We start from the raw sequence: 25,911 nt of genomic DNA on the forward strand, positions 1-25,911 counted from the left end.
AATTTCTGGATCACATATATACCGTCCTAATGTAAAAGTCTAAGTCATTTTTTGCCAAAAAGTTTTTTTGTTTTTTTACCCCCCCTAAATCATCTTTTGGAAATAAAAAGGGGATGATATTTTTGCCAAAATCTTTTTTTTTTTTTTTCAACAACAACAAAAATGACAAGCCATTATTTTAGGAAGGTGATGATATTTTATTTTTCTTTATGTAAAAAAAATAGTCTCAGTAAGTTAAACTTTTTGATTTGTTATCCCTGCGATCCTGTATTTGAGTATAATTATAGTACTCACTGTCACTCTTATACTTTATAAGCCACAGTGGATTTCGTTAATCTCAGACTCGTTATCCCTTATCAGGCTGAATAATCCAGGTGTAAATCACAGGTTCCTCCCAAATTCACTGGGATGTTCTCATGTCTCTTCCTGGTCATTTGTTTATCTTTACACCCCATTAGAAAAACACTGCTGAACCTCCTGCTGCTGCGAGCTGCCCTTTGTCCTCTATTCAACCCCACTGAAAAGCCTGGAACCAGAGGAGAGCAAATTGATCTCCTCAGGGTGTTCGTACCAAGAGTGCTTTTGTTGCTCTGGCCAGTGTCAGACTTTTGCTCTTCATGTGTGGCTTGTTATCAGGTGCTGGCACAGCGGCTCTGCTCAGACGTTTGGTTAGACGCACTTCATATTCAAAAGGTCTGCCTTTTGGCCTTGTGTTTGCTTTCCACCCCCCCACATCCCTACCCCTACTATCTGCTCACTGATTTGTTGTAAGACGATCCTCTCTAAATTTGTTTGTAGGGTCATAAATGAACCTTTGGTGGATCCAGTCTCAGTCTGAGAGTGTACAGTAATGTGAGATGCATCTGGTCGGAGGATCGCTCTGTCTGCAGAGCTGTTTTCTTAGTGATGTCACTCCAGATGTGGGCTTCTGTAGTTTAGGAGAGACGGGTTGAGAGCAGGGCGCGGCTCTGCCGCATAGGCAGAAAATACTGATTAGTTCTTCCTTGCCATTGCACTGATGAAAGACCGTAGGGTCTGTGAGAAAACACTTGAAAACAAGGTGCTAAGAAAGCGCTGTATTTCTTTAAGCAGTCATACTAAATTCACCAAAATCCCATTTTCTGGATTTACATGGGGGGGAAAAAAAATCTATACGCTTTCACAGAAGACTTTCAATCCATTTAACTTTTTATATTTTGTCATGTCATAAGCGCAAACCTCAGTGTGGTTTATGGTTTTTTTTATGTGACCAGCCAGCACTTAAAATAATAAAATAAAGTCATGCAAATAATGTTCAAGCAATCAATATTGGAAGCAGTAATAAAAAGAATATGAGGCAGCTGTAAAACTTCCCATAACATGATCATTTACCTAAGCAGACGGGCACGGGAAAGACAGCATAAATTAGAGAAGTGGCCAACGTAACTCTGGAGGTGATGAAGAGATCCTCGGATCAGGCGGAATAATCTGAAAAAGAACAAGCTACACACTCCACAAATCTGACGTTTATGAAAAAGTTGCAAGTCAAATGTTAGATGGAAGTCAAAGCTGTTTTTCAGTTTGGCAAAAAAGGGTTCTGCAGTCAGATGAGGCCAAAACTGAACTTTTTTTTTGGCCTACATGCAAAAATGTTTTGGATGTAAACTCATTAGTGGCCACAAAAATCTTGAGACTGGGGTGAAGGTTCACCTTCCAGCAGGACAGAGACCCTCTACATTCAGCCAGAGCCTCAATGTTCTTGTGATAGAATTTTGTGCAAACCTAGTAGAGACATACCCAAAAAGCGTAGCAGTTGAAAATTGCCCGGAAATATTAAATATTGACTTGTTGTATTTGATCCATTTCCCCCTCTATGCGCCACGCAGGTCTGTTTACCAGGTTTGGGACCTGAGCAAACCTCCTCAGTGTGTTTACCTTGAGAAATAATGAGATTTGGTTAGGCATAAAACAGGCTTTAATGCCGAAAAATGATCAAATGTTACAAGCCATGCAAGTCATATAAATAGAACAGATACAGTGACATTCACCCCCAGCGACGGGTCTCACTCAGCTCACCTGAGGGGTGGTGCCAAGTGAAGCAAGTGAAGCAAAGATTGCAGCGCGAGTTCTGCTTTTAGTCTGCTATTTGTTCTGAACGGTAGTGTAATCAGTTTCACTTTGTTTATGTGTGACTGTCGCCAGTCTTATGTGATATGGTTATGTGAGCAGCAGCAGTGTGTGTGCAATTAGATAAGAGAGCAATGGGGAAAGACACAGAATCCATACCAGACTCACACGTATGCCAAACTTTTAAAATTTTTATTAGGAAAATATTTCTTTGAAATACATTCATTTACTAAGACATCACAGTTTTGCACTATTTTTGTGTTGACGATTCATATGGATTTCTTCAAGAGAAGGACCTGTGCTTCTGGCTGTGAAGCAGCAAAATGTGACAAAGTTCAAGGGGGGCTGGGGGGTAGGAATATTTTTTTTTGCAAGACACTGCAAATATACATCGGCATGAAGTCCTCTTTGAAAAGAAAGAAAACCAAAGCTGTGACCTCACCGTTTCAGCTTTAACGCGGTTCATTTTAAATCACCTCCCGTGAGTATTAAGCCTTTGTATATCAGGTGTACTGCGGAGCAGTAATAAAACTTGGCCTGGATCACAGCCATCAGCAGCTGCCATGCTGGTGAGAGAGCTGCCTTCATCAGTGTCGGGGGGCTCTTCACACTGATATGGAGCTTCATCAGTCAGGGTGACTCCAGCTGTCAGACTGTAGATTTATTCTCTCTCACGGCTCTCGCAGGGCAGATAGCATTGACTGATTACGCTGGGGAGGATGTGTGTGCTCTGGTGTGCTCCCTCTAACCATAAACATGCCATCTTCCCACAGTCCCATAGCCATGGGAAACCACATCCATACCTGCTGCTCAGGAAGAATCTCTGCCTTTACGTTTTGGACATCGGAGCCGGTGTGAAGTGTGCATCTGATGCCTTTCTATAATTAGCAGCAGCAGGGAATGATACACTTTTCATTACTTGGCTCTGATTTGCACGCATCAGCAGCTGAACAGAACAGAGGTTCTGGTTTCCTTTAGCTTCAAAGACCCTTTATGCTTCTCTGTGCACGTATTGAGTCGACGCAATTCTTGTCGCTGTTCTCAGAACTAATTTTTGGTTCATTCGATAACTGACAACTCGGAACTTTGCAGCTTTGCAGAGATCTGCGAACCTCGGACGGCCCAGAGTAAATCTTTCATGACTCATGTGCGTTTCATCAAGACTTCTGTTCCAAACAAACTCTGATTAATATGAAGCTGTCTTTCTGATCCTTTGCCTCATTGACAGGAAACTAGAGAATGTATATTTAGGTTTGATAATCACCTCTTCCCTTTTTAGTGATATGCTAAGGCCTCTGCAAAAGAGAAAGAAAAAAGAGCAGTCAGTATATCTTTTTTGCACTTGCATCCTGTTTGCAAAAGTATCATTTACGTATCAACTGCAGCAGTTTGAAAGTAAATAACTTGCGCAAAATTTGAAGCTGATGCCCTGATAGGTTTAGAGTCGAATCTCTCCACACCGGCAATATAAGCATCTAGTCGACAAGAAGCCGCATCGCCTCTAGTTTAGAGGGCGATGTAAATCAGACTCATTGGTTTCCAGGTATTTAATCGACTTAAATAATTTTCCTGTGTGAACTTCAAGTTTTATGACTCAAGTGTCAACACTGGGGACAGTAAAAAAAAACAAAAAACTCACCAATCCACTCAGTGCCGGTGTAATCATTCACTCGGCGAGGCATGGGATAATCTCCAGTGAAGGCAAACATACCTGTGGAAGTTTTTTAAGAGCTTCAGCTTCAATGTTTATTAAACAGATTGCAGGCAAGTCATAAATCTGAAAAAAAAAAGTACAAATTCTCAGATTCTTCTCTCGCAATTAAGCCTGAAGGTGATTTACTCTGTTTGTACAATCTGGTAACACGCATCTCAGGGCATCTGCGAAAGGTCATACTCGTGCACAGTGAAGAGCATGGTCCAGAGCTTGATACACTGACTTAGTGTCTGACAGTTTCCTGCTGGGAAGAGGGAACTGTATCAGTATGTTTGTGTCAGAAGCCCAAGACAGCGTCCATGACGAGTGAAACGTTTGCGTCACAGCGTTCCACCACGGTCAAAAGGTGGAGACTCAGTGGCCGCCACGGCATGACGTGACGCTGGCAGAGACGTCCCAAGATGGCGGACGTCCTGAGGAGCCGAGGGCTGACTGAACAGGTGAGAAGGAGGAGCCGAATGGAGAAAGGGTGTATGGATACGAACACATCCTGTAAGCTGACCTGTGGCAGGGCCAGGTGGACAGGAATGTGCTGCTGTTGTGTGTGTGTGTGGATGGGATCCTCCCTTGAGCGCCCCAGCATGCCCGCCATCACCCCACACCAGCGGGCTATTTATACCACGCTGTGGGAAAATAACATCCCCAGCAGTGCAATCCGGGTCCTGCAAAGTTTATGCTCTCCACCCACACGCACGCATGCAAAAACACCACCCTCGTTCCCAACTCCCTCGGTCGCAAACAGCTCCCGGCTCAACTGCAGCACGTAACCACATCGAGGGATGAAGCACCGGCGTGGCTACGAAACCCCTACGTCGCTCAAACACTCCGCTCAGCCACACGGTCACTTCTTCAGAGGATGGGTTCGCTTCTGATCAATGGAGGCACCTCAGATTAGAATATCCTGAGGAGATTATAAAAAAAAAGCAAAGATTAACCTGCAGCATGAATATAAATTATAATGCTGATTATCTTTATTTTTCCTGGTAGGGAACTAGCTCATGACCACGCCAAAGTATTCCAAACTCTTATTTCATGTTTGCTCTTTTTACAAACACAAACATCAGAACACGTCCACTGGATTTTTATGTAGGCCAACAGAAAGTAGTGCGCAGTTGCAAAGTTGGAAATTATTACAGAGGGAAATTATTGCATTAAATTCAACCTACTTTTATTTGCAAGAATAGCTCAAGCTCAGTTAGACCGGATAGTAAACGCCTGTAAGCATCAGTGCTTTCCAACAAATCTCGATTGGATTTAGGCCTAGACTTTTATGAGGACATTCTGACATCTCGTTGTAGCTGCGGCTGTGTGTTTGGTGCTTTTGTCCCGCTGGACTGTGAGCCTTTCCTCCAGTCTCGAATCCTCTGCAAACCACTAATAAGATTTATTTCTGGACCGTCCTGTGTTTAGCCAGTGTTCCCGGGAAATAAAATGATCGTTACAGCAAGATGCAGCCACCACCTTCTTTGGTCAGGTTATGTGCAGACCTCGCCAGTTTTTTTTTTTTTCTTTCTCCCCAGTATAAACAACCTCATCTTAAACTAATCAAATACTTTCATCCTGACCTGTCTGCTGTGTTTTCCCCACTAATTTTCCGTAGCAAACCTCTGAGGCCAGCTGCATTTACACTGAGATTATTTAACAACTTCTTACTTGACTTTTGAAGGCAATTAATTTGTAGTAGGTTTTATTTTGGAGATAGCAAAAAAAAAAAAAAAAAGGCTGAATGAATGCCACACCTTTTTCAGATTTTTATTTGTAAAAGAAAATTGAAAGTTGATTTTTCATTCAGTTTGCTCTGTTCTGCTTCGTGATGGTTTATCACATCAAACCCCAACAGAAAACACCAAAATCTGCGGTCGCAACGTGATGAAATTTGAAAAAGGTTCAACGTGTTTGAATACTTTGGCGAAGCAGCGAAACTGTTTGAGTTGGTGTTACTTTTGTGGGCTCCTCTAACTGAAATTTCGGTGAGGAAGTCACAAACCCTTGAATGATTAATGTAACACAGGGTGGTGATATTAACTGCTCTGTGGCTTCGGGTCAACTTAGTCCAAAATCACCATATCGTCTTACATAACCTGGACCACAAACTGTTAAAAAAAAAAAAAAAAAAAATGTTGCAGTAAATATTTACAGAGACACAGGCCAAGCTAACGACCACTTTAAATGATTTCACAAGCAGCGGCACCATAAACCCCCCCGTTTTACCCACTCCCACCCCCTCGTTGTGTGAAAAAAATGCTGGTGTACACCACAAGTGTGTGGTGATGCTTGAGTCGGTGTCTGATTCATTTCGAGATCACTGCAGGTGATCGCTTCCAGTTCACAGCCGTTTTTTAAGGAGACTGCTCAGACCTCGACGGAATAACTCCACCCTGAACAAAGACTCGGTAAAGCACAGGCTGAGATTAGTTACGAAAGAAAGCACAGTAATGTTAGATATAATATTACTGATGGAGGTTCTGTGGAGACTTGAAGCTCAGAATCAAAGATAAATTCTCAAAATACCAGTGGAAACATTAAAATAGCTGGTTAAATGAAGGTTTATTTTCTGTAAATCAAGTCAAGATTTTTTCCATTGACAAAAATATGTCATCTTCGCCATCCCTTTTTAAGAAATTGTAAATTATATTTGGAAAAAATGTGCATATTTCAAAAGCGAACACTCTTTCTGTGTATTAGTTGTAAAACGCTTAAGCCGCGTAAATAAGTCTCTTCTCCTGCTACTCTCTTGTCGGCCCATTTGATCAGCGGACTCCTAAAGATTGCAGATGACACTGCTGCTATTATATATAATTTTTTATTTATACAGAAAAATCTCTTGAGGGTTGTTGTCTCATTGACATTGGTCTGATCAACCAGAGAGCCCACCCAAAGATTACAATAAAACCACAGCTTATCTTAGCCTTATCTTCTGTTTTCTAAAAACGCTAAAAACTATTATTTCCACCAAATGTATATATTTAAAATGTCTGTACACAGAGGAGAAAGATCATTTTATATTTATGTAGCGCACACAAATGCATGGAAGCATGTTTGTGAACATGTGTGCATAGACAGAAACACTTTAAATATCACATCAATGCCCAGCTCTAAGAATACATTGGAGTCTATGCAAAACTTTGCAAAAATGTTAATGGATATAAATAAAGATTTTTCTATTGGGTCCAGGGCCGGAGACCGGTCAGTGTAACACACTGGGCCCTCCAGCCCATGCTCGTCTGCATGTTTTTTGCACTCTTAACTCGCACGCCACAAGTCATGGAGTGTAAAATGAGGGCGCAGCGCTCGTCTTCCAGGGCTAATTGTATCATAAATCCACAAGCTGCTAAAAGACGGGCATGGCTGGAATTCACACATGAGCCATTACTTTCTCCCAGCCAAACAGCTTCACATTGCATGCGTGTGTCTGTACGTGTGAGTGTGTGCCCCCGCTATGAATGGGCACTGTCATTATTTAAACAAATGTCGAAATAAGTTGTTTTAGGAAATGATGGATGAGGTGAGTGTTCGTACGGTAGTGTTTGCAAGTGTGATGGAGTCAAGATGTGGGGCGCTGATGGACATCGAGTCCATCAGCGCCCCACTGGATGAACTGGATGAACAGGTGTTTCAAAAAGTACCGTTGTTGTACTTGTTACTTGTTGTGCACAGTTTTGCAACACAGATATTGAACCTTTTTAATTTTTTGTATTTTTCTTTTCTTGTTTTTGTTTGAATTGTCCTGGGCATACTTCACATTAAAGGTATAAAACGATACGGCCGTCTTTTTGCTTGAGTTCTCATTATCTTCCACTGCCTTCCTTCCCTGCGGGGCTCTCAAAGGTTCAATTTGATTTGATTTTAAAGTGACATCATTTTTTTATTATTATTATTTTTTTTTATGTTCGCGATTCTCTCTGTCACCCTCAAAAAGTGCACCGAATCTCCACTGAACACGTTGCTTGACTGTCTGAAAATGTTTAAGTTGTGCTCGTCACTCGGCTTTCTTAATTTAATTGAAATAAAACTGTTGTAAAACTGATGGTGTTATCTTTTACAACACACTTTCCTTCACCAAGCAGATAAATGCAACTGACAAAAAAAAACAACAACTTTTTTTTTTCATTTTGAGAATCTAATTTCCTCTTCCATGTACTATTTCAACATCCTTTATTTTGGTATATCCTTGTCTCTGCTTTTTTGTTTGTTTGTTTGTTTGTTTTCAACTCATCCAAAGTGAAGCAGCTTCTCTTCTGACTGGAACACTTAAGCACCTGTCCTGGCCCTTTTATAATGACTTTATCATAAAAGTTCATTTTAGCATTTAGTTTAAGAGCTTACTGTTGATTTTTAAACCATTAAAAGCATCCGCACCCACATACCTGTCAAACTCTCAAACTTTGTACACTCCCATAAGGTCACAAAGATCAGTCAAGCAGACGCTCTTTTATGCTCTGAGGAGCAGATTAATGAACAGAGGCGATCTGGCTTTCACCATTTGCTGCACCTAAAGTGGAATAACCTGCCTCTTCTCATTAGGATGTATTCCTTGTTATTCTTTTTCACATAGTTTCAATTTTCTTCTTAAATTTCTTGTGTGTCCAGCACTTTGGTCAGGTTCTGTTCTTTTGTAAACAGAAACTGGCTTGGCCAGCACAAGTGTGCAAACCTTTGAGAGCCACGTTAACCAGGATCCTGACCTATACTAGAACCTGTTGACTTGTAATGCAGAGGTGTGTTTTTTGACTGGGCTGTGACTCATTGCGCTGTTAACCTTGCTGTGGATGTGACAAATGTGATGGAGATTTACACGCCTCTTGTTTTTTTTTTGTTTTTTTTTAACCTCCTAACTTTGGGTCTGATTTCTCTGTATATTTGTGAACATGCATAAATATTTCTCACACCTTCCTGACACCCACAGGATCTCAGCTCGGCTATTTTTGAAGTAGACATGCCACATCTGGAGAGGAAAGTCATCTAAGTCATCATGCTGTAGACTTGAGACAATATGCAATGCAGGTTCAAGCCAAAGAAAACAAGGAAAAGAAAAAAACTTCCACACTAATCCACCTCCACCCCCCACCTCCCACCTCACCTTCACCTCCCGTGAGAAGTTCCTAGTTCCCAGGAACCGGTGTGTGTCTGTGTGTGTTTGTGTGGCAATAACGCACCAGACCCCCTTCAACTTCCTCTTTCGACCTTCTGTGTTTTATGGCACCTCATCTCTGCCATGCAGCTGCTGTCTCTGCAGCTTCCCTCTGCTCTGATTGGATGACGCAGGAGTTTGACAGGAGAAGGCGATCGGGAAGAGAAAGGGAAGCAGCTGGGATGAGGTGGGAAGCTGGATGAGATGATGGACACATCCGCGGGTCCTTGTTACGTTTCGCTTTCCCACCACACTGCATCTGTGCAAAATGATATCATAGATCCTCACTTACAGTACCTTGCAAATGTATTCATACCCTTTGGGCGGATGAAGCTTTACAAAAATGTTGAAAAATGTTTCATTTCAGACTGCTCTGCTCTTGTAACCCTAACAAGAGTATCCTCAGCCCACCAGACTGACTGAGGATAACACTTCTTTACAGGAGAAGACCACTAAACTACAACTAAATTAAAGCAAGTAAATTGGAGGAACGCCAAAACACCAGCTTCAACCAAAATGTTAATTTTTTTTAAAATTTTGTCTTAACTTAAACTGTCCACATTGTCAGCAGCTATCGGTATTGAAAGGAGAGCACTGCGGAGCCTGTTGAACGTGGACGCAAGGACTCACTGGTCTCCAGGTGAGTGTGCGTCATGTGCAGCAGGTTTTGATTAACTCTGCACATCTTGAGAGTCAAACAGTTCCTCGTTCTTGTTTGCAGAAGAATTTGTGCTCAGTCAGATTCAATGGCGAGCAATCCAGACAAAAAAAAAAATGCTCTGACCTAAATTGTTCCGTTGTAATTTCTAGCTGCATGTTTGGAGTTGCTGCTCTGCTGGAAAGTACACATTTGTCCCATTTGCAAGTATTTCGCAGGCTTCAGCAGATTTATCAGATTATTGAAACCATCCATTCCAACATCTATCTTTATATATATATCCCCTCGATCATGCGCAGGGTCACAGGGGAGCTGGTGCCTATCTCCAGCAGTCACAGGTTGTGCACCCAGGTCATGTCAGAAGTCAGAACAAAGGGGCGCACAGCTCACAGCGTGAACGTTGTTTGGACTGTGGGAGAAAACTGGAGTATCTCGAGAAAACCCAGGCATGCACTGGGAACTTCACACAGAACTGGATTGGGAACTGAGAACTTCTCCCTAACAAGGCAATGGCGTTGACCATCCAGGCAGCTTGCTTTATAAAAAGAATGAGAATAATGGATGTAAAAAAAAGTTTCAAACTAAATCTTGAAATCTAAATCTTGTAAAGCTCAAAAAGGTTGATTTTACATAATAATGCCCTCTTTAATGAAATTACAAAAATCTCTAAATCTTCTTTTCCACTTTGTCATAATGGAGTAAATTTGTGTGCATAATTTCAAGGGAAGAGATTAACTTAGTACAATCCTGTAACAAATCAAAATGTGGAAAAAGCAAAGCACTGTGAGTATTTTACAGATGCATCATATATGGTTTTCTGTAGGGGTTACAAAAATGCAGAACTAACAGTGTTGCAAAACTTACACTGCCTATCACATTGAGCACATTAGAAAACTGTGAAGTACACTAAGGCCTCTTGTATGTTGTGGAGAGAGTTTCCTGTTGAGCTGAAAGAAGTTCTGTTAGTTTCTGGTCCTCTTCTGTGGAGGACCAGAAACTTAACATCACCTTTTAGCAGGACAACCAAACCAACCAAAGCTAGGAGAGACCTCAGGTTCTAGACGTGCAAAGATGGCTGAGTCATAACCCAAAGGACAACTTCGACTGCAGCAAAGTTTTATCTATGGGTACCAGAGTAACATGGGCCGAATACAAAAGTATGTCAGACATTTAATTGCAACAGATTGCAATACTAGCATTAGCATGTAGCATAATAGTAAAGCTCTGATCAAATAACCTTCTTATGGGCATAAATAAATGTTACACAACACTGTTCCCCTCTATTTTCTCATGGGTCACAGTGAAGTCAGCCCATTAACTCATTAGGAGCAGACACGACGGCATGTTTCCACATCAGCCAGCGAGATAAAATTAGGACCCCTTGCACTTAAATAATCAAGGGATTTATAATTAAGTTTTATGTTTGCCTCTGTGGAAACCGAAAGCCAGCAGACCAAATTAAAACCTGCAGTCGCCATGTCTGAAATGCAGCACAGGCTGGAGGTGAAGGTTGAGGTGAATTAATAATTTAAGGTGCTGTTCCTTTAAGACAACAAAGTCAAGTGTGGGTGTGTGGCGCTGTGGTTCCATCTGTTTTTTTTGTTTGTTTGTTTGTTTGTTTTTTATATTGATTGACAGGAAATCTAATCAAGATATGTCAATATGAGTGGGCAATAGCGTACTCTAGTTTGCATTAAAACACAGATAAAATGTGCAGAAGTTGATGTTTCAGTCCGTTGCTGTCAAAAGCCACACGTGTGTGTGTGTGTGTGTGTGTGTGTGTGTGTGTGCGTGTGCGTTTGAATCCGGCTATGTGTGTTTAGTACATGTGCCGTATTCCTGACCTCTGATCACATAAAGTATTTTAATCCAATCAGCTTCGTTTTCACATGACTGTCACACACTCGCTGCTGCCATGGTAACGTGCAAAGGAAGGAAAGAAAGCACTGGAGAGAAACACCAGGCCTGTTGTCGCCTCTTTAATCACTGTGAAATTAACACACACACACACATTACACAAGGTTTTATTTACTTTCTTTTACAATGGAAGGGCTTCTTCTTTTTTTTTTTTAGACCTTTACCACCACAATTTATGCTTGGTTATGATAAGGAATTGATTGAACGCAGACAACAAAATTGAAGGTTCTGTTTGCCCTTGTGTCTTTTCTTATTTTTCTGCAGAACTGGCAAGATTCGTGTGGTTACATTTAGACATGGGGCATATCCAGGCTTAGAAACAGAGAGAATGGTTGGGCAATGGGCGGCAGACACTGAACGTAAGAGGAAGACAGACAGGATGGACGAAACTGCAAAATGCGAGCGCTGTCGCTCACTGTGACGCATTTAGGAGCAAACGGTAGATTAGGAAAAAAAAAAGAACAACTTTCAGTGCCATTAAAACAGGCTTTTATAAAAACAGCCTCCGAACTGTTTTAATGGAACATGATGACAAAGAGAGATAAATGTGATCACAACAGTGATGAACTCAACTTCCCTTGAAAGGTGAAAAGGTTAGCCTGTGCCCTGTGGTTTGCTTTTTGGCACGCTACCCTCTGCTGCTTCTCATTTTTTCTCTGACATTTCCTGTTCTATCTCAAGTCGAAGACTCAGAGCGCTATATGGTCTGAGAGCCAGAAGCTCTTGTTTGCAACATCAGGTTTTTATCCTACACTGCCACTCCACTTTATGACACTTTTTAAAAATGATTATAGTTAAATCGAGTTTCACATACGATTTGAAGCAAAGCTAAAGGCATCGGCTGCGGAGGGAGGACGATTTTGAGCCCTGTGTTGTTGCAGCTCCCTCTGTGCAACAGTGAGCAAAGCACTCTACCTGCTGGAGAAAAGCAGCAGGAGCAGGGTGTTAAAACAGAGCGCCTTAACGCCATTAGTTTGCTTTTGGACAAGCAAGTAGTGGAAGGAAGGAGAAGTTGCGCCGTAAAACAACTGAGAGACAGCGTATGTCCTTTTGCCCAACAAAACCTGGTATTGGAAAATATAACGCACACTGAACGTTAAGATGCTGCACCTGGGAGGATACTCTGACTCACAAAGTTTTGTTTTCATGATCCAGTCTCGACTTTTGTTGTTTTACTTATATTTCCCCCATATCCATCCATATCAAAGGTTTTTCCTGGAAGCATTCTGCATATTTTTAGAACAATGGTTCATAAACAATGACAGCACCCAGTGTGGGAACAATATTTAAGTACGTTTCTCTTATTCTGGAGATCTGACAGTAATCAACCCTGGGTAATTGCACGAACATTGAACTAAAGGGGAAAAAAATGGAGATAATTACAGTTACCCAATGATTTAAGCAAAAATCATTGGAGGTGATTACTTTCTTTCAAAGAGCCAGAAGAGTTTTAAAAACTTTTCCCCTTAATGAATTGAAATCTAAACTGCACATTGAGTTTACTGAGGTTGATTATGAGTCGGATAATCTAAAACATTCAAGTGCGTTGGCACAGATACCGCAAGTAATTGGTTCCTTTGACCAATTTCAATGATTTATTTTTTTTACTTTCACAGCTTTACTTTAACAGTGAATTAAATATTAAGGTTCTGCCGTTAGGATTACAGTTTCCATTTGGTAGATCAGGGATCTGCAGCCTGCAGCTCGGAAGTTGTAAGTGGCTGTTTGGCCCATTTAATTTTGGTGTGGTTATATAATAAAATACAATATAATAATCTGTTTTTGTTTGTCCCCATGAAAGAATGCTGGCCACTGGTAAATTTGATGTAGAACTAGAACTCGGCGCCACCCAAAGGTTACTAGAGGCCCTCAGTCTCGATGCCTCATTGAACAACTGGATTTAATGATGAGCTCTTAAAATCTATAATAATCAACATAACGGACAATAAAAATATTTAGCATATTTACTGGAAGAAACATGCTAAATATTTCCTCCAGCAAATATTAGTTTGCTACAACAAATACTTGCTTTACTTGCAAATATGCTGTTTTTGCAATACAAATACAGCAAATATGCAGTACAAACAGTGTGCAGCATATTTCTTCAACAGAAACACTGTTTCCATTGAAGAGATGCTCTTCAGTGGATGCAAATACTATGACTTTGTTTTAAGTGGTGTATTCGAAACATTTCTATTCATAAACCAACTGAAGTTGGGGTTGGCTTGTGGCTCAAAAGATAACCATTTTTGAGAACCTCTGCTTTAAATAATTCAAAGAAAGAAAGAAAGAAAGAGAGAAAAAAAAGAAAGAATTGGTTCACAGATGAAATGGGTTGTGCTTCAGGGAAACGTGTGTTTCAACCAGTGGCAGTTTTTAACGCTGATCGTTTCAGTCCAGACTTCAAACTCTTGTTTATCGTGATAAGGATCAGCTCAAGTTGAAGACATGCAGGAAGCACATTTAGGTGCAAATGATTTTATTCATAGAACTGAAAACGAGAAGATGTCCCTTCCCGCTAGAAATAGCTCAGCATGAATCCACTTTGAGTCTCTTTTGTGGGTTCAGTTAATCTCCTCTCCACTTAAAATGACTCAAACATTATCATAATTACTTAATTTAGAATAACAACTTACAGTGGCTTGCACAGATATTAAAAACACCTGATTAGTTTTATTCATTTTTTTTGTCAATTTGCCAAGTGCAAACTACGAATCCACAGACCAAAACTGAACCCAAACACGACAAGCATGGCAGAAAAGTAACACCGCCAGTCGTCTTGAACACGTCTCAGTGCTGCATGGCAATGGCAGCATTATGCTGTGGACATGCCCTTCCTTGGCACTGGTTCAAATTCAATAAAAAAAAAAAAAAAAAACTTTATTGATGCTAAAAGGAAATTTTAAGCTATTGTAACTCATTTAATTAAAGAGTTATTGTAGCAGTCTGGATCGCAAGGCACCTGAAGAAGCCTCTGACTGAAGATGTTCCGTTTTTCTACGACAGTCTCACGAAGAGAGGATGCTGAGGATTATTCATCATTTGCTCGATTTTACGTAAAATCCGTCTTTGCACTCACAGAGAAACTGGCCGGTGTCATGATTAAAGTTGAGGCTTAATGCAGAGTTTCAAAGCCTTCCTTCAGACTAAAGCGTACAGAGTGCAGCATGCAGCGTCTAGTGACGCTCTCTACCAGATCTCAGATCATCGTTCACAGACTCCAGATGTGCAAGGTTAACCGAGAAACACGCCAGAAGACTCGTGTCTGTAATTAAAGTGAAACTCGGCTGAGTGATTGCTATCTGAAGGCACGAATTAATGTGGTTGAACAACTCAACGTTTTGATTGGCTGGGCTCGTTACCTTGGCAGACAGTCTGCTTCATATTTACCAAAACTTCCAAGAGTTCAACACAGGTCATGCAAGTACCACGAGTCGTACTTGCAAGCCGACTCCGAATGTCAGCTGATCAAACATGACAACTTCAGACATTTAATTAAACTCCTCAGTCGCTACAAAGTTAGGTAATTTATTATCTCGGCATTTATTCTGCTTACAGTTCAGGGCTGCCATTAAGTCAAATGGCACTTTCCATTTCTGCTTAGTTCCAACTTATTAATGCCAGCTATAAAAAGGAAATGCATGAACGTTATTAAGAAATGGATTACATAGATTGCAGCTTTTAAGTAATTTAATAACTTACAACACAGAGGGCTGGATGGAAGTGATTTCACTTACGGTAAACCAAAAATTTTGAATACTCCCGCCGCAGTCCTCTCAAAAGGAGACTATAAAAGCTTAATGTGATGAGAAATGACAGAATTGAGATTGAACTGATGTAAAAGAATATGAGTCCAGTGAATATGTTGGCTAATTTGACATATTAAAAAAAAGAAAAAAAGTTACCGTGTTAGAGATGCACCGATCAGGCTTTTGCAGTTTTCTCAGGGTCAAACCAACCAATTTTGGCTTTTTTTTTCTCTCCAAATAATATAAATGTCAAACCGTCATGTATGCTTGATTTATGAGGTGTAAATAAGTACACCCTGTCAGAGTTCACAAGCCAAGAACAGCACGAGCTCTTAGTTTTTACAGATCTTTTAACAGCCCCGATCTGCCGTTTTCACATCGTCGAAAACCGGTCCGATTCCTTCCTGCGGCGGATGGATCGGTGCATCTCCAGTGCTGCCTTCTGCGCTCCATAAGAAGCACCTTCATGAGCGAATATCCACATGCAATGTGTTTTTACTTTGTAAGAAAATGCTGAAATCATTGTTGGAATTTGAGCCAAATTAAGCTGCAGCTGCAGACTATCTTAATTACTTTTAGTGTCACTAGTGTCCCCTAAAAAAGTGAAAAAAACCACAAAAATCAGAAAGGTTTATTGACTAGCCTTAACAGTAGGAAGTTCTGCATTTCCTTTGTTGTGTCCATTATGTACCTCTACTTAGGTTTTTCTAATTATTTGTTAATTCGGAGTATAATCCGTAAAGCTATCCCTACTATAATCATGTAGTAAATGAACACAACTGCCAAAGTGATGTGATCAGGCTTCTAAGGGGGAAAAAAAAGGTGATTACTTTCTTTCATCTGTATAGTTAGACATACAGAAGCTTCAGCCACACACTCCTTTGTAATACAGAAGAGCTTTAGAAACTTATAACACAGGAAATTTTCATTTTTTTTTCTCTCATCACTTACCCACAAATCACCTTCAAAAACAAGGCAACCCACATACACGCAGACTTGCACGTTTACTCATTTCCTCTGAAATGCGGGGCGACTTCAAGGGTATTACTGTATGATAATAATAAAACAAAGCATTCGGACATCATTTAGCTTCAGATCAGACGCCCACGCGTGGACAAGGCGAGGACATGCAGAGCAGTGGGACAGTATGTCTGTAAAGTCTCCTTAAGAAGCAGGGATCCTGTTGTTCATCGAAAGCGAAAGCTTCTTTTTCACGTCCGCAGACTGCACACGGCTCACTTTCCACTTCTCTACCTCCTTCCTCTTCTTCTCCTCCTCCTCCTCCTCCTCCTCCTCTTTCGTCACTCAGAGCCACCAGAAGCGAATGTAAACGATGAGCATGATGAAAAAGACGCCCCCTGCTGCCAGCTTGGCGTAAGTGGAGCGGGTGTTCAGGTATTTGGCGTCGCTCCTGTATTTCTTCGACAGGCTGGACAAGTTGCTGGCCTTGGAGTCTAGTGCTGCGCGAGGAAGACGAGGGAGGAGACGATGAGTGCAAAGCAAAAGCAGACTTTTTTTTTTTTTTTTTTTTTTTTTTATAAATGACACGAGAGCAAACAGCTCGACTCACCCGAGAGCGCCTCCCCTCTCTGCAGGACCTCCTCGATGTTAGCCACCATGATCCTCTGCACGTCCTGCAGCTCCGTGTTGATGCTGCCCAGGTTCCTTCTGGCTCGGCTGTCGATGTACGACTTCTTGGTTTTTTGAATGTAGGTGTCTGAGGAAAACGGCATTAGTGAGCAGATTTCCTACCTTGTGGTTAATCAGAGTTGGGGCTGCAACTAGCGATTATAAAAATATTTGAAATATTTAAAAAATATATACATTTCAAAATTTGATCATGTAAATTTGAAGTCTTTTATATTTACTTTTTGTGAATTAGCGAAAAATCACAATAAACTCGAATTTTCCAGGATGGAAAAAGAAAAATATTGGGGGGGGGGGGAATTCATCAATTACAGCTAAAAATTTGTAATGACATTCATGAGCATGAGTCAATGTCTGAACAAAGCTGAATATTTAACAAAAAAAAGATCAGTATGTTTAAATATTTCTTACATGCCGTCAGTCGTACAGTCAGAGTCTTTTGTTTCTTACCAAACTCGATGAAGGAGTAAGGACGGGACACTGTGGGGACCTTCTTTCCGTGCTGCTCGTGAAACTCTGCCTGCAGGTCTTCGAGGTACGCGAAGGCTAGCTTCTTGGAAAAGCTGGCTTCAGACAGCACAAGGTAGCAAACTCCTTGTTCTATGAAATAGCTGCGGGGAGAACCAAAACGTGGCTCATGTTTAAAAAAAAAAAAAACTCAAAGCGGCAAAGGAGACGGAGAGAGAATTATCGAGTGTGGAGAAAGTGAAGCTCGTTCTGTGTTTGTGCAAATGTTTCAGGTTACATAAATGTCTTATTGGGATTACTGAGGATGGGGCTACTCCTCACTGAGTAGCACAATACATAATCCAGGTCAGAGTGAAAAAAACAAACAAACAGTGAAAATAAGTTGCAAAAATCAAGATTTTCAGCTTTTATTTAGGCTTGAGTTGATTCTGTTTATTTTTATTGGGCTTTTCCCCCCCTTTTTTAGAAAAGGAATAAAAGAAGTTAAACAAAAAAAAAGCGGTTTGGGTTCCTCAAGAGATTTGAATCTAACAGAAAGTTAAAATGAACATTTACTTTGGTTTCCTCTTACTGTTTATTTAAAAAAAATAATTTAAAATAGACTCACTTATTTTAATGGTACAATATTTTGAACTGCTATAAACTAGTTTGGTCTCTGTACGGATTTAGCTTCACCGCCCAGATAGAGTTCTGAAAACATTGATTGGGTTTTACTTAATTTGGCATTTTTGAAAGAGAGAAAGCTAATGGGAGCAAACTATAGTTTTCTGTTTTGTTTAAAAGAAAAGAAAAGAAAAGAAAAGAAAAAAAAAGCTCAATTCATAAAAAACAAAAACATTTTTTGGCATCTTTACACTCACTGAAACGCCATCGATCCGGCCTCTAAAGTGCAGCGGGTGGGACTCTGCTCGTTGAGTTTCCTGAATAGCTGCTTGGCCTGAGTCTGATACTGCTGAAGGTCTCGACCCACCTGAAGGAAAAAAAAAAAAAAAAAAAAAAACCCAGCTCTTATCAAATAACTTGGTGATTATGTTAACCATAAAACACTTGGATGCTGGTTTTATGAGCACCTTGACAGAGTGACTGCACAAGCAAATGTCTCTATGAGGGCGATAATGGCACCTTAACTACTTGGAAGAAAAACAAAAACTTGTACTACATTTGCTCATTTTTTGCCTCGAGAATGGATTTTAAATGAAAGACGATGCTATTTCTAACAGTGAGCACAGGGCCTTTTGGGCTGGGTTGGATAGCAATAAATGACAGCGTTTCCATTGCAGCATCACAGAAAGACAGATGATGAAGCACAAAGCAGAGACACAACAAACCTTCTCGCTTCCCTTTTTGAAAGCACACAAGAAAGTAAAGAAAAACATGTTAGACTCCCGTGAAGCTATGCACAAAGTAAAACAGTTCATTTTGTTACAGAGGCCCTCAGTCAGTTTTCAGATTTGAAGTATCTTTTTAAAGCTCTTAATTGTCATCTGATCCTTTAGTCTAAAATGACACAGCAAAACTTTTCATAAAAGAAGCCAAGATAAGGTCAACATACCAATACTGACCTCTGGAGGCTCATACAGGTAAAAGCTGTGTCAATGCAGGATGCACAGTCATGGTTGATACTTTTGCCAGGAACACAGATGTGGCCGTGTTGTGTCTGTAGTTTTAGCAACTTTAGTTTTTACACGTTTCTATGGTGTGGAGAAACGTTATACATTTCTTAACAGTTGCATTGAATTTACGTGAAGGGATGGGAGAGAAGAATGGTTTCTCACCATTAAATTACATCTAATGGCGGGAAACCACACTGGGTCTCGTCCCAGTGCTTCAAGTTGAAGCTTGGTGGGGTTTTATTTTTTATTTTTTTCCTTCTTCTTCTCCACTTGCTTTCTGAGGAGTGAGCACAGCTTCTCAGTGGAGATAAGATTGTGGGAGTTCCTTGGCAACAGGTCTACAATGTCATTGAGGTTAACAATTAGTCCGTTTGTTTTACCTGTAGCATTATTTCTACTAATGGGAGAATGCACCGACTTCTAAAAGGAAGTTGTACTTGGAGGACGTTTTGATATTTTATTCGAGGTAGTTCTGTCAGGCAATGTGAGTAAGCATCCTCTGTTAAGCAACTGATATCAATGGTTGATGTCTTACTGACAACAACACAAGACCCGTGATGCCTTTTCTAAAAATCCCGATAAAAGTTTCAGTCCGTCCTTTGTTTGTTGACCGAATCTGCTTCTATGTCGCCAAGGTTTCTACTCGCACTGTACATTTAGAGGCCAAAATGTTTGTCTTTTCGTTATAAAATAGCTCAAATTTAGTCAAGCTGGATTGGAGAAAGGCCATTTTCAAGTCTAACTACAACTCTCAATCTGAGCCAGGTGTGCGGCAGCAGAGAAAACAGCTAAAACATTCAGGACAGTGGGTCCTGAGGTTCAAGATGGGGAAGCCCTGATTTAACGCATTTCACCGTAGACCTGATGTTTAGGGCCGTTGTTCTGTAAACTCCACCCATGTCCCTCAGTCCTGTATTTAGCTTTAGGCATCTGACAGTAACAAAAGTTACAATTTCAGCACATGCCACACTTCAGATTATTATTAAAAACAATGTGTTTTCCATCCACTTTGAATTGGTCCATTTCATAAAATCCCAGTAAAATCCATTGAAGGATGTGGCAAAACGAATGATTTTGCAAGGCACTGGATTTATCACACCGACAGATATATGTATTGATTTCAGTGACTCCTGAAATGAAGTTAATAGATTTGTGTCAGCGTTGGAAATGAAACTCTGAAAGTTGGTTTGAATAACGTAGTTTTAGGGTAATATACCTTTGTCTGATCAATCCACACAATAATCTAAAATAATCTTAATTGTTACCACAAAAATCTAAACTTAAGAACTTGGAAAACACAAGACTGTCTACAATAAAATCCACATTTCTTGAACATTTCTTGGAATGCGATTCAAAAGTATGTGCCATGATTTACAATATAAATATAAAGGTAGATTTCTTTTTAGTTGCATTACATATTTATCTACAGTGCTGTGCTACCATTCCTAGTCAGCTTATTCATCAGAACTAAGATCTTTTAATGGAATCCTCTTTCGGTGAAAAAGTCAACAAAAACTAAAACCTCTGATCACAAGCACAGAAGATTTCACACGAAGAGAGACTGATTACTGTTGTGGGTAAAATACTGCCTAGTAGGCAGGCCTACTTCAAATAGTCACCCAGCTGATCAAACAAAGTTTAGCCCATTAGCTACTTATAATGAAGTCTGAATGCCCCAGGATCCTCAGATCTTGAGTAAACCTGCCTCCTACTGCTAAGATGGTCACACCTGATCTTTGTCAGCTAACGTGTCACTGCATTACATCCCCAGAGACATCAGCTACACGGGTAGAAATGTTGAGAAATTAACCTGCTCGTCCTCCTGCATTGAAGCGGCCAGCGGCAGACCGTCAGCCAGCCGAGCGATCATCGTCAGCAGCAACATCTCTGCGAAGTGTCCCGCTGTGTGTCCACGGCCCGGAGAAAAGTCCCAGCTGGTTGGCAGCAGCGTTAGCCTGACGGGCGGGCTGTAAAAGTGACAACACCACAGGAGAGACGCGCTGAGCTGGCCGGAAACACTGCAGCTTTTAGCGTCACAGTCAAATACCGCCGACGCGGAACTGAATGCGCTCACAAATAAAGTTCCGGATCACGTAAATTCCATCCTGAGGTCGTGAATGTTAAAAGTTGGGTCAGTGCTGTACTTGTACTAAATAAAAATAAGTCGCCAGACAAAATAAATAATAAAATAAACAAATTATATTTGGATTGTCTTTAATTAAGCTGATCAGACCAATGAGTGAAAGCAACAAGAACTATCTTGCTGCTTTCACTCAATATCTGGTTGTAAAATACAAGAAAACATAAAAATAAAAGTAAAAAGTTACCGGCTTAAGGATTCTAGTCAACAACCAACTACAAAAAATGGAATATCGTCCTAGCTTGTACCTTTTACAGAGAAGTCTGTTTCATCACTGAAATTCATGTTATGTTAATTTATTGATTTATTTGTCTCAGACAGAATTAGTCTATTATCTATATCATTAAAAGAAATGAGATTAAAAAGGAAGACACAACCTCCTGTAGGCTGCATCAAGGATTCAAAACATCAACAATCTGAGCTTTTGAATTCAAAGCAATAAAGAAAAAGGCACGAGTAAGAATCACAAAAAATATTTATTAGTAATTTTTCAAAAGCTTTAAAACACAGACCACTCAGTTCATTTCCCTTTTATTTCTCAATAACCACAAACTCATTAATCAACAACAACAAGCAACATGTTATGATCTCCTTGATGTTTGGCAAGAATGTTCTTTTACATAACTGTATGATTCAATTTCACACATTGCCTTCACTATCACAGTTCAAGTCAGTTGACTGTTTTAATGTAAATATATTACATTAATTTATTTTAATGTAAATATGTAACATTAAAGCAGAAAAATAAAAATGTTGACCTATTTCTAATGGATCAAAAATATGGCTGAAATTAAACCGGTTTAAAAAAAAAGAAAAAAGAAAGACTTCCCAGAAAGTCAGTTTGATCACTCATTTAAGTAGTTAAAAGAGTCACTACTTTCTAGAAATGGTCCAATATTAGAGAATAGAATAGAAACTAGTCTACCTGCAAAATTTGCAACATTTTACGGTTTTCCAAAAATAAATGTGCGCGTCTGATAACAAATAGCTGGTTAGTTGATATGTGTGAAAGATGGTAACTGGACTCATCGTTACAGTACAGTGAGCATAATTAGCAGGAACGAGGTAAAAGATGAACTCTCATTGTTTAATCTGTACAAGCTGAGATACGCCAGCCGTTAGTCAAAAATGCTGTGGTATTTCTGTAAGAGAAGCTGAGCGAGATCAGGAGAGCACGGCATCAGAGGGAGTCGAGGCGGTCCGAGATGCAAGCCAGACACGTCGGACATCAGCTGCTTGTTTACTCCAGTATCAAAACCTGTTGACACACACATCAAAATGATTTTTCATGCAGCTTGCTGGCAAATTCCTCACTCTGACTTCACTTTAAAAGTGAATATTGCGGGTTACCACTTACCAAGTTTTATGGCGTAATTCAGGAGTTCTTGGATTTTGAACTGGATGTAGAAATCAGACCAGATTTTAAACAAATATGTCAGAAACATGACAGGAGAGTTTGTATTAGGACAGCACTACCTGAATGGTTCGGGCTTTGACTAGATCTTTCGTCTCAAAGGCCGAAATCATCTCGTCGACGTAGCATCCCATGTAGTTATATGTGCTGCAGGAAGATAAATGTGTAGCCTTAAATCGAAACAATAAGATAACTGAACTAAAGCAAAGAACTATGAAAGTGAAAGTTTACTAACCTGCCAACAGCTCCATTTGCTCCCATTGCCAGACCAGCTAGCAATTGCTGCAGTAAAATAATATAAAAGATACTTAGTTTTAGAGTGATGATCTGTGAGGTTTATGTTGAATTGAACAAGTAGTGCACGGTGCCTTCAAAAAAGGATTCATCCACGCTACATGTTTATATTTTATTGAACAAAATCATTAATTGAAAGAGAGATATGTCATTTGTTAACCCCAGTAAATATGTATTCAAATCCTTTAAATCAATTCATATTGTTTTGCAGTTTCACAACCTCACACTGAAAATTTGAGGAAAATCAGCAGAAAAGTTTGTTAAGCACTCCAAGTGTCCAGATGTTTGAAACAGCTGCAAAAGCGCCGAGAGAAGAAATTATTCTAGTCAATGTGATCAAACGATTTAAACACCTTAAAAGTCCATATTAATTCATACTGGCACTGAAAGCAACAGCAAAGCAAGACCAGATGAGTATGTGGGGGAAGGCTGACCTCGTCCATGCCGTATAGGACTGACCAGTGAGGCTGGCTGTAACCGACACACTGGCCAAAGTCCAACAGGTCGCCCCCAGTGAACTTTACTCCTCTGAAGGAGGGAATGAGCTTCTCAATGTCTTCTATCACATCTTTCACTGGAACTGAAGAAAACAGGGCGGGGGGGGGGGGGGTGTCAAATTGCCTGCTAGGTCTGTACATGTGCTTAAAGACTAATTCAGCTCTATATAACTTTACTGCAAAGCACAAATCAAACCGCTGACCATTCACCCCCGTAAATGATGGGATTTGGTAATAGTAGAAGGGCAGAGTTGGAGCAGCTGAAGCAACTTCCTGGAGAAATCTCCTCAAAGCCTCTGAAACAGGGAAACCAAGAAACAACAACACAGAAATGGTTGGATCTTATAGAGAATCGCACAGCAGCATTAAATCTGGAGGCAGATGCTAAAGTCGTATAGCATGAGAGATTAAAACAATGGCGTATGTCACACCTGCAGTTTTGGGCTTAAAGAAGGAGGGAGAAATGGCCGCTATCCCATCAGCTCCAATCTTTGCTGCGTGACGAGCCTGGAGTGAAAAATAAGAGTTAAGTTTATTCAAATCAGAGTAAAGTTATACTGGGATTCTAACACCTTGTTGCTGCACACTGTTGATCAACGGGCATAAAGAAGGCTTCAACACACACGTTACAACAAAGACATATTCAGCCGTTAGAAAGTCCGAAATAAAAACGTCACTCTCATTAGCACAACACTGGTGTGTATGAATATTAACATTACTATGCAGCAGGTGGTGGAGTTACTGATGTAAGCTTAGCTCAACACTTGTTGGCATGTGGTAATTTGATTTCATCTCGCATTAGTCAGTAAACCAGCCAACAACTCACCAGGTCCTGGGAGTCTTTCAGGCTCATGCATCCGACATGTATAATCACGTTATCCATTCTGTTCAGAGAAAATGTCAGATTTTAATATTTGCACCTGCTAAATGTAAATTAATGAGGGAAAAATTAGCCAACCAAAGTGTAAGATCACTCACCTTCCCTTTGCTCTCAGACACCACTCCTCTGCCAGGACCTTCCTCTCTGCAACAGAGAGGGACATGCTCTCTCCGGTCGTGCCATTGACTGGAAGAAACATGAGGCATGTCTTAATCACATAAAATGGTTGACATCAAAGTATTTCTTTTTCAATGTGGAACATTAATCTAAACTTTAGTCTACATTTTTTTTTGGTCAGTGAGGATTGCTAACTTATTTATTTTTGCTAATCTCCCCCTCCAAAAAGAGGGAAGTTTCTTTAAGGAACTTTTACCATTTTTATAAACTCAGCAATTTCCACAGACTAAGATAACTGCACTTTTAAACTGCTTGGGAAAGCAAGGATGATGTTATGGCTTTGTAATGTTCTGATTAATTAACCATCAATGACTCCAGTGATATCTACACAGCCTGGAAAATCTGAGTTGTATGTATATATATTATGAATTGCTGGCTGTATAATATGTATGGTAAAACCTCAAATACATTGCTTCCTTGTGTGACATCATGGGAAAATAAAACATAAATCACTCCACGTGTCTGGAAAATAACTGTTTACCTTCACAAGTCTGGTTCATTCAAACAATTTCCAGACACCTAAGTTCATCCGTTCAAAAAAAGTATATGCAACCCCAGGACAAAATCAAAAGACCTCAAAGCTGGCTGAAGCTGGTGAGAGATTGCAATTCTCTACAGTGAAGTGATTCCAGTACCGACAGACAGAGGAAAAAGCCATTGCTCCAAAAGCAACAGCACATGCATGTTGCAAACTAAAATTCAAATGCTTTGCTTTAATGACCATCATAAGCTTTGGAGGAAAGGGCAGGGGGGCGAGGGGGGTAACTTCACTCTTAACGCTGCATGTGCATCTGGAAACTGGACTCTTTTGGCAAAGGAATGACAGCGTCGACATATCAATCAGATAAATCAAGTAGATATGCTTTGTTAATATTGACTCAAGTGGGGAACATAAAACAGGACAAATGTCAATAGAAGGAATCCCACTTTTAAACTTACCAAATATGCCCTTTATACCTTGCTTTTCTGTCAAGTAGTCAACATAAGGTCCAATCACTGATAAGTTGACCTCACTGTTTCGAGAAAAGAGGAGAAAAACAGTCCTATATACACGGTGCAATGCATGATCAAACAGAAACACCAAACTCCACATCATGATGGTGGTCACACATCATGTCAGATCTTTACACACACACACACACACACACACACACACACACACACACACACACACACACACACACGCGCCATTTCTCTTTCCTCCACACAAGTAAGTAGGAGAGACACACACACACACACACACATGCACGCGCACACACTCACAAGTATCAGTCAGAACTGCGATGGTCTGCAATGACAGAAGAGCTTCTGAAGGTTCCTTACCCTTGAGCATCCAAAGGAGTGAATGTGGCAGCAACCAGACCTGTCACCTTTCTGTCGTCACCAGGAGCCATGGCTAAGATAACAAGCTAGCCTGTCAAACATAAACCAGTGATTCTTGAGAATAGGGACAAAACAGGTCCTATGGATAAAGCACAAAATTTGAATAAAATATAAACAAAATAT

The 25,911-nt window shown here is 40.3% G+C and overlaps 2 protein-coding genes across 5 annotated transcripts in view; both read right to left on the reverse strand.

The window, feature by feature from the left end:
- Nucleotides 1-15,038: 15,038 nt before the first annotated feature.
- On the reverse strand, nt 15,039-21,050 carry sec22bb (SEC22 homolog B, vesicle trafficking protein b). Of its 2 annotated transcripts, XM_015054794.1 has the most exons (6): nt 20,814-21,050; nt 18,719-18,730; nt 18,251-18,360; nt 17,373-17,533; nt 16,846-16,992; nt 15,039-16,735 (listed from the first exon to the last, which is right to left on the reverse strand). In XM_015054794.1, the coding sequence occupies exons 1-6, from the start codon at nt 20,886-20,888 to the stop codon at nt 16,581-16,583; spliced, it is 660 nt and encodes a 219-aa protein (XP_014910280.1). In that variant the 5' UTR covers nt 20,889-21,050; the 3' UTR covers nt 15,039-16,580. The 2 variants fall into 2 exon arrangements, with proteins under 2 accessions (XP_014910280.1, XP_014910281.1); XM_015054795.1 differs by lacking the exon at nt 18,719-18,730 and having other exon boundaries at nt 20,814-21,049.
- Nucleotides 21,051-21,657: 607 nt separating this feature from the next.
- The window catches only part of npl (N-acetylneuraminate pyruvate lyase (dihydrodipicolinate synthase)), an 11,205-nt gene continuing 6,951 nt past the window's right edge, over nt 21,658-25,911 (reverse strand). For all 3 annotated transcript variants that reach the window (XM_015054800.1, XM_015054802.1, XM_015054799.1), the window contains exons 2-12: nt 25,729-25,819; nt 25,345-25,418; nt 24,327-24,414; nt 24,175-24,232; nt 23,780-23,855; nt 23,552-23,644; nt 23,286-23,431; nt 22,793-22,839; nt 22,620-22,704; nt 22,501-22,540; nt 21,658-22,401 (exon numbers count right to left, since the gene is read on the reverse strand). In XM_015054800.1, the coding sequence (XP_014910286.1) occupies nt 22,262-22,401; nt 22,501-22,540; nt 22,620-22,704; nt 22,793-22,839; nt 23,286-23,431; nt 23,552-23,644; nt 23,780-23,855; nt 24,175-24,232; nt 24,327-24,414; nt 25,345-25,418; nt 25,729-25,799 (918 nt within the window). In that variant the 5' untranslated portion in view covers nt 25,800-25,819 and the 3' untranslated portion in view covers nt 21,658-22,261. The remainder of the gene's footprint in view (nt 22,402-22,500; nt 22,541-22,619; nt 22,705-22,792; nt 22,840-23,285; nt 23,432-23,551; nt 23,645-23,779; nt 23,856-24,174; nt 24,233-24,326; nt 24,415-25,344; nt 25,419-25,728; nt 25,820-25,911) is intronic.

Source organism: Poecilia latipinna, unplaced genomic scaffold (genome assembly GCF_001443285.1).
Source record: "Poecilia latipinna isolate Pla-1442-1.1 unplaced genomic scaffold, P_latipinna-1.0 Scaffold1278, whole genome shotgun sequence".
NCBI classification, from domain to species: Eukaryota; Metazoa; Chordata; class Actinopteri; order Cyprinodontiformes; family Poeciliidae; genus Poecilia; species Poecilia latipinna.

What these genes read in the sequence shown, in the direction of transcription:
- sec22bb (XM_015054794.1), bottom strand. Translation starts at nt 20,888, where the DNA reads ATGTTGCTGCTGACGATGATCGCTCGGCTGGCTGACGGTCTGCCGCTG. An exon ending in GCCGGATCGATGGCGTTTCA is followed by an intron (nt 17,534 to 18,250) that starts GTGAGTGTAAAG and finishes TTCTCCCCGCAG; the next exon opens with CTATTTCATAGAACAAGGAG. An exon ending in TTACTCCTTCATCGAGTTTG is followed by an intron (nt 16,993 to 17,372) that starts GTAAGAAACAAA and finishes CGTTTTCCTCAG; the next exon opens with ACACCTACATTCAAAAAACC.